The sequence below is a fragment of the Silene latifolia genome, chromosome 4 (assembly GCF_048544455.1).
Source record: "Silene latifolia isolate original U9 population chromosome 4, ASM4854445v1, whole genome shotgun sequence".
NCBI lineage: Eukaryota > Viridiplantae > Streptophyta > Magnoliopsida > Caryophyllales > Caryophyllaceae > Silene > Silene latifolia.
The window spans coordinates 8,138,161-8,146,581 of record NC_133529.1 but is presented as its reverse complement, the minus strand read 5'-3'; the positions used below and the strand labels follow the sequence as shown (position 1 = coordinate 8,146,581).

Here is an 8,421-nt window from a genome sequence, read left to right as displayed (position 1 = left end):
CTGTCTCATTTAATTATCACCCCTAACTCCGATTGTGAACCCATGCTCACCTCTACAGATCTACTTGTGAAGTGGTAAATTATTACAATCCGTCTCATTGTAGACGAGATTATCCGTTTAAAGCTGTAGACAGATAGTGACTCTCTCAGAAAATGCAAGTGGAAGGGCAAGTTGGGGTATCCATTTCACCCACGTACACTATCCACCCTTATTTTGTGAGAGGAACGTTATCCATTTCCGTATACAGCTTTAGATGGACAATGTCCGTCTAAAGTGAGAATTGGTGAAATTATTAGTAGAATGATGTGAGGGTGAGTACTTCACAAGTCTTTCATGTGTCAAATCCCACCCCATCCTCCAACAACAAACAAAAGATAAAACTCACACACACAAGTTACACACAAATCTCTCCCTCTCTCTCAACTGCCTTTCTTTTTTGTCACCTTCCTTCTTTCTCTTGCTTTTCCCCCTTTCTTTTCCCTCTTTTCTCTCTCTAATCTGCTCCATTAACACCTAAGTACACATTTTTGCAGCAGTTTCTGTTCACTAAATTCAACTTTTTGCACTCTTCAATTTTGTTCCTTCCCTTACTCCAAAACCCACTCTATTTTCTTTTTACTTCTTCTTAATTTTGCAATGCATAGATCTCTCATGGTGGTGGTATTTTCTTACGAATTTTAAGGTGTGTTTTCTTTATACTCTTTCCGTCTCAATTATTTGTTTACCTTTTATATTCGTTACGAGGAGTATATATTTGTTTGTTTCAATTTTCTTTATAAAAATACTTTGTATAATAGTCCGATCTATCCGACTGTTAGAATATCAAATGTCAGAATTCTTTATTCTTTTTTTTTCAATTATTTTATTTTATTTTTTATTGTTTGTGAGCGGTATTTTAATTAATAAAGCTAAATAAATGATTGAGATGGTATGAGTATTCCGTAACCCATACGATATTTTATTAGGTTGTAGAGGGCTCACCTAATTATTTACTAGTAATTGGCTAATCAATTGCTATTTAATTATTAATTAATTAAAAAAACTAACAATTGTTTGATTTTACTATTATTATTATTATGGAGTATTTAGCAAAATTCTATCAGGATCAGTAGTGGAAGTCGGTCATTGTGGTCCTGAAAATTAGTTTCGGACCGTAACTCCAAATTCTGGTTTCGCCACTTGTATACATTTGAATGTATACTCCCTCTGTCCCGGTCATTTGTTGTCCTTTGGTTTTGGCACAAAGATCCAGGGAAGGGAAATGAGGCTAATTACTAAATGACAATTGGAATAAATTGAGTGTTAATGATCAAATTACTCATCAAATTCATTCTTAAAATAGAAAGTATAACAAATGACTGAGACAGCCAAAAATGAAAAAGGACAACAAATGACCGGGACAGAGAGAGCATTATTTGTTAACGTATCCTTGTTTGGTTACGGGTTACATAATTCAAGGAAGATGAAAATTGAAGCATCAGTAATAATAATAAAATCAATTATAATCAATGATAAATTAGAATGATTATTTTATATTAATTAACATTTTTATTTTAATAGTATCATGTTTTCTGTCTTACATTTGTGCCACAATTGAGAATGGTCTTGGTGTGATTACTCACTGTTGTCGATGGTGGATACCCGATTTAAAAAGACAAGAGAAATCTATGATTGAGAATTGAGATTAGGCTTTTACATAAACTATTGGTGTTTTGGTCTAACTTTTAGTGGATTAAAAATAAAGATAATGTTGTATAGTATAAACTTTATTGGTTTATTTTATTTTAATCAACCTTTCACCTGCAAAGAGCTCATTTAATTCCTGACCTTACTTATTGGAGTTTGAATTATGCTTTAAAAAAGACAAATAAATGTTTCTTTATGATCTGTTAGTATAATTTTGTTTTTAAATTTTTGTTTCAGCATCTTTGAATGATACCCTTGAATCCTTGATGTTTATCAATTTACGTCAATTTCCCCGTCAAGTCTTTGCTTGTGACGGTCATAAGCTTATGACGTCTTAATAGTCACAACCCCTTTCCTTATTAACACAATTTAAATCGGTTGTGACTTGTGAGTTGTGACCGTCAGAGTAAGAATTTGTGCATTTTGCTTGAATATCTTCTGTTAACTGAAAAGTTTGATTATTTGTGTCCTATTTTATTGGGTTGTTTCGGTACATCTCGTCTAAGACGTCTTAATTTAAGACCTCTTACAAGTTACAACCGTCGTTTATTGTTTAATTCGGTTGTGAGTAGGTAGTGGGTACCATCTTAACTTAATGACGGTCTTAATCAAGAATTTGTTGGTTTTGAATGTCTGTGTTGGTTTGCTATATTTTGGGTAGCTTTGCTGTAAAGAGGTTTAGATAGCGTCCTTATTGAATTGTCAGGCATTTATGAGTAAAATTTTGGAATCTGTCTTATCATTATTAATGTCGGAATTGAATGATTGGTTGGAGTGGGTCAGTAATTGTTTAAGGATATCATTATTTCATTCTTAACTGAAATCATTGAGAAATTAAAGTTTGGAGGCGTACATTTCACCGCTGTGACGCTGTCAGGTTTCCATTAAGTCGGGTAGTTAAGATACTAGGAAGATAAAATGGTAACATTGTGGTCTGAAAATGCTAGGAAATTCAACATCCTTGTGTAGGAAGAGATAAAAAGTTGATATGGTTGGAGAAGACGGATATGCTGGAGTGTATAGGACGCAGTTGAGATCCGTGAATCAGAGTAAAACAATGCACCCTGATGTGTATTTTGATTCAACACGCTACATAGCCGACAACAGACATCTTGCTGGTGTCGTTGCAGCTCAGAACGAGAGTAGCCTCTTCTCAAGTTCGCTCTCTGATCTTGTTCAGCATAAATGTAAGCTCCTTGGCTATTTTGCTAGTTCTGTTGCTTCGACTTTTCATTTTTGGGGCCACACCCGTGTCCAACACAACATACAAGGACGCAGGTATAGAATCCATATGCGACCATTGCGACACCAACACTTCTTGTAAGGAGTAAAAAAGGAGGCTCGCACAGCGGCAGTAGTGGAAGATATTGTCTATAAAGCATTTAGTATGATGATTAATTATTTAAGCCATATTTGCGAAACATCTTTTATGGGAATTAAACTCTAAATATTTCATATACGCAATTATATTTTGTTTTAGAAACATGTCCGTCCACCACAGCACCAGTTCATTTTAGGACATGGTCCCCGTGTCTAAAATGTTTAGCCATGCCGAGTCCAACGCTTATTTGGTTTTGTGTCCGACAACCGTAACAGAATCTGAGTAAGGTAGTTTAGCTATTACACAAGTCTCTGCTCATTATTTGACGACTTACTATGTGTACTGCTGAGTTGCTGATAATGGTGGTGGTGTTTGCATTTTGCAGTGAGGCTGTCATCAAACAAGATTTTATCTCGACAATCTTCAGGTGTCGCTCGACACAATGGTGAGTTGGATCCTTTTAAATCACCAGATGAAAGCGAAGGGCAGACTATCAACAGTCTTCTTCCTGATGAAGAAGAACTGTTTTCAGGAATTGCCGATGAGATGGGACATATGGGTCATGCTAATGCTGTCGATGATTTGGAAGATTTTGACCTGTTTATTGGAAGCGGGGGCATAGAATTAGAAGGTGATGACCATTTAAAGGCTGGCCCAAGAAATGTAGGATACCCTAGAGGCCTTCACCAAAGGATTCATTCCACACAGAGACTACCAAATGGTTCCAAGATTGGTGATGCATCATCTTATGATAGCTCTCGTCTATACGACGGCTATCCATCATCTCTTAGAATGCCATCTGTCGGAAGTGAATTTGGTCATTTTGAAGCAAGCCACCCTTTTCCAAGGAGCATGTCAAATGTCCATCCTCATTCTCCCCAAGTACCATTACATAATGTTGTTAATGTCCTTCCTCAGCGCAATTTTGACAGTTTATCTGGGATAGCTGATGACATCCGTCCCAAAGTTTATGAAAAAGTCAACCTGGGCATGCCTCACCTGGGATTGAATGGCCATGGGATGGAACTAAATGAAGGCGGTAAGCTGAAAATTATATCTAGTTTGCTTCTGTTTCTGGCTGAATATGCACATTATATGTTCAAGTCTCCTTGATGTTGCGCAATTTAGGGTTCAATTCTTTTTTCCTGTGTTAATATTTTATTAACGGTTAAGCTACCCTCAAATTGTGTCCTAACTCCTAACTCTTATATTGCTCGCTTTGGGAGTGTGGAATTAACCGCAGAACAACATTTTCTACTGACAGATTCTGTTTTATACTGGAAAAAAATTTTCCATTTTTAGAGGAACTGATAAAATCCTTATAATCTATTGCTGCCTTCTGTTCACTTATACGGAGTATCGTATTATTTCAATGGAAAAAAAAATCTTAGTTTGAAAATTCTTTAATGTGTTCACTTGTACATTCTTTTCGCAGGTTTTGGATATTCTTCAAATAGAATTCACATACCTCAGTCTACAGCTAGCAAATCTAACTCATACCAGCACCATCATTTAGGATCTTTACTTATACCAAACTCCCGTGCATTTTTGAATAGTAACCCTGCACATCACATCGGAAAACTCCCGGGGTCACCGGGAGCTCAACATCTTATGATGAACATTAGTTCACCAACGCATCACCAACTTCAGGTTGGTTCTGCCCCAGTCTTGAAAGCTTCACTTTGGGAAAGGCAGCAAAGGTACAGTGGAGAGTCACATGAAGCTTCTGCTTACCAGATGGGTAGTATCAGAAGCTTAGGTATTCCTGGGTTCTCACCATCGCATCCCCCGGAAATATCTTCTTATGGTAGCTTTTCCCATATCACTGACGCGTGCAAAAATGGTGGATTACGTTCATCCCAGCAAAAGGGTCGTATGTTTCATGAAAGGAATTCCATGAATTCACTGCCGACCTCTTTTGGTTCTCCTAGTGAACGTTCTAGAAGTCGCAGGAATGAAACCAATCTGAGTCATTCTGATAGGAAGCATTACATGCTTAACATGGATCGTATCTTGCGAGGCGATGACAGGCGAACAACCCTGATGATCAAGAATATCCCTAATAAGTATGTGAATTAATTAATAATGTAGTTTGATGGTTATTGAATTTTTGAAGTACTCCATTCACTTCCTTTTTGTTTATGCGAGGCAATAAAAATCAAATAAACCTTCTTCATAGAAATAGAGGGAGAATTACCTAACAACGCAAATCGACTTGACATGGTATCATGTTGAATAACTTGCTACTTACTAGTTACTACCTGATTCATGTTTCTTATTCCAGCATCCATATTTTGAGGAACATTGTTCCCTTGGTTGGTTTGCTTCCTTAGCCGTTTGAGAAACGTCAATTTCTATTATGGGATTTATTTACATGTTTTGACGTAATGCAGATATACTTCCAAGATGCTTCTGGCGACAATTGACGAACAGCATCGAGGACAATATGATTTTGTATATCTGCCCATTGATTTCAAGGTACATTTATTTTTAAAACATGAAGTAATTTCCTTCTACAACTCCACAAGTGGCTTTCTAATTGTCTTCTCTTACTATGTAAATCGGCAGAATAAATGTAACATGGGCTACGCGTTCATCAATATGATTGATCCTATCCAGATTGTTGGATTTCACCAGGTCTGTTGAGGACGAGTTGTTATCGTATACTTCGTATCTACAGAGATCTCTAACCTCTCTTTATTAAGAACTACTATCTAAACAGCGAAATTATTTTCTGCAGACATTTGAGGGTAGAAAATGGGAGAAGTTCAATAGTGAAAAGGTTGCCACACTTGCATATGCTCGCATTCAAGGAAAGGGAGCCCTAATTTCACATTTCCAGAATTCGAGCCTGATGAATGAAGATAAACGCTGCCGCCCCATTCTATTTCACACCGATGGTCCAAATGCTGGTGATCAGGTTTGATAATTTGATTTGTCTATTTTCATGCCTAGACTCATTGAGTATTGACCTTCCACCCAGCCTTTCAGATCCTTTTGTTTAAGATAAACGATTGATTCCGTCCCATTCTATTTCACAGTCGTCAAGAGTTGGCTGACCATTTGTTTGGATTTAGGGATTTTGGAGGGGAATAAGATAGTATCTGTTGTTTGGATAGTAAGTTTGAAACACCGTATGGTCTATTCTCCCTCCCCTCCCCTCCCCTTGCCTCCTATTAGTTGTATCTGAACAAATCCTTTAGGTCAAATTACTTCGGTTAAGAGCATGAATTACGGAAAAGATAATTAAGAACCACTTATTTTTTAGCTCACTCTGGAAAGGAATACGTTCTAGACTCTTTGTTTCCTCGTCATCCTTGATATTTCTTCTGTTTTGTTGGATACAAGTTCGGAAATTGAGATATCGCTTGTGGGTCGATCATGTTGGTTCTGATAAACTCAGCTGCAAGATTATTTTTTCATGACAGGAGCCATTTCCCCTGGGTACCAGTTTTCGGACAAAGTCAGGCAGGCACCCAATGGGTGGGAGCGAGGAGGATGAATAAAGATTAGGAGCATTAACGAGCCAGCGAATGTTAGAGAATGCTTTTAAGATTCTTTCCTCTTGTGGCTCTTGATTCTAACTACCTGACCTCTGAAAGCAATTGGAGACTATTGGTAGAAGAGTATAAGTCGTTTACTTTTCGGTTTTGAATCGGAGTAGTCTTTTTCTTTTCTAGAGTATTTTGACAGAAGCATCTTCCGAAGTTTCGGGAACCAGAATTTTGAACTAATCCCAAGTAACTAGGCCATTTTTGAGAATGCTGTAAATTTTTCATTTCGGGCATTGGTTAAAGTCAGGGGCTCGGGGCCGTATATGTTTAGTCTTTGATTGGAGACATCTCCATGACTCCATGGATTTGATCATGAATTGCTCAGTTAATGCTGTATTGTACTCCTGTTTTTTTTTTTTTGATTTATTTCTATGCATTTTTGCTCACTTCCTCTTTTTCTGACCAGAAGGTAAACAATGTGACCAAATGTCTGGCCATAAAATGGTCACCTATGGCCCGTCTGAAGGCTTCAGATGAAAACGGCCGTTTTAATTGAGAATTTATGTTTTCTGACTGTATTAGTACAATAGGGCATATACTACTGCATAGGAATCCTACCAATAATATTTCTACTGAGGCGGTGTTTGGAAATACGAAATTGAATTCATTTTCATGATTTCAATTGTAGAAATCAAAATGTTCTAACTGATTTCAAATCAAATTCCAAAATCATTGGGAGATCATGTGAAATTCGGATTTGAATTTCAATTTCTCAATGTTGTTTGAGAAACTCATGGAATTGGAATATGAATTGAGCGGGGTGGGTATGGGTCGATGTTACACTTGTTTTTAGTTTTTCTTTATTAGGAAAAAGGTATTGTAACAGAAAATATTTGCAATTAAAAAAAACCATAAATAGTAAATTGAGATACAAAATTACTTTTTTTGAAAATTTCTCATTTTTGTCCATTCTTTACCTTTATTTATTGAAACAAATATCAAAAAATTGAGTGTGGTTAAATTGATCAAAGAAGAGGCTTGAGGGGGGGAGTGGTACGTCATATGATCGGTCGACTCAAATATGTCCTTTAGATCTAAACTTAACAAGCGGTCGCTATAATTAAGTCAGTCTATTCAATTGTCGCAGCCTTTATTAATCTTAATCCGGTCGGCAATAATCCTAATTCGCAAGACTAGTTAACAAATTCTGGCCGAAACTAATCAATCCGATCGGCAATAATCCTTGATGGGGCATATTCTGCACCGCTGACCAAGTCAACATATTGAGCAAGGTCAAAGATATCCACAGCAAGTCAGCATGGGTCTCGGCATGGCAACCTGCTAGCCGGGACACATACCCGCGTACTCACATCCAAGACCCCTCGGCGGTGAGTCAACAGGGCCCGCCGGCCTGCCATAGGTTCCTCGGCCGAGGGGTAGATCAGTCTTTCCACCTGCTAGCCACTTGGCCACTACGTGACAAAAGGTGAAAGCCTATAAATACTTCTCAACCTTCATTGAGGAAAGGATCCAACTAATCCACAACTAAACCTAAATACACTATTCATCTGGTAATATCTTCCCTCTCTCTCTCTACAATATACATTTAGCCAAGTAACACAACTTAATCCTTTGAGTTTACTGACTTGAGCGTCGGAGTGAGTACACGAATTACTCCGACCTTTTGTTTTGTTGGAGAACTCTTATAAAGTGGGAAAGAAAATGTCTTGAAGAAACTAATTTCCTTTACCCTATAACTATGGATTTTCAGGACCGTCCTATAGCATAGGACTAGTCCAATAGGATAAAAGCCCAAACAAAAACATTGATATATTAAGTTTTTTATTTTATTTTGATATCTTTATACTTTATAATGAAAACTAACATATTTAAATATGTAAGTTATTAATTTAAAATATT

General features: G+C 37.1%; 1 protein-coding gene across 1 annotated transcript; it reads left to right on the top strand.

The window, feature by feature from the left end:
- The first annotated feature begins 322 nt into the window (after positions 1-322).
- On the top strand, positions 323-6,951 carry LOC141652797 (protein MEI2-like 4). Its single transcript, XM_074460397.1, has 8 exons — positions 323-682; positions 2,634-2,873; positions 3,393-4,046; positions 4,443-5,073; positions 5,401-5,485; positions 5,576-5,644; positions 5,748-5,927; positions 6,436-6,951. The coding sequence occupies exons 2-8, from the start codon at positions 2,675-2,677 to the stop codon at positions 6,511-6,513; spliced, it is 1,896 nt and encodes a 631-aa protein (XP_074316498.1). The 5' UTR covers positions 323-682; positions 2,634-2,674; the 3' UTR covers positions 6,514-6,951.
- Positions 6,952-8,421: the final 1,470 nt, after the last annotated feature.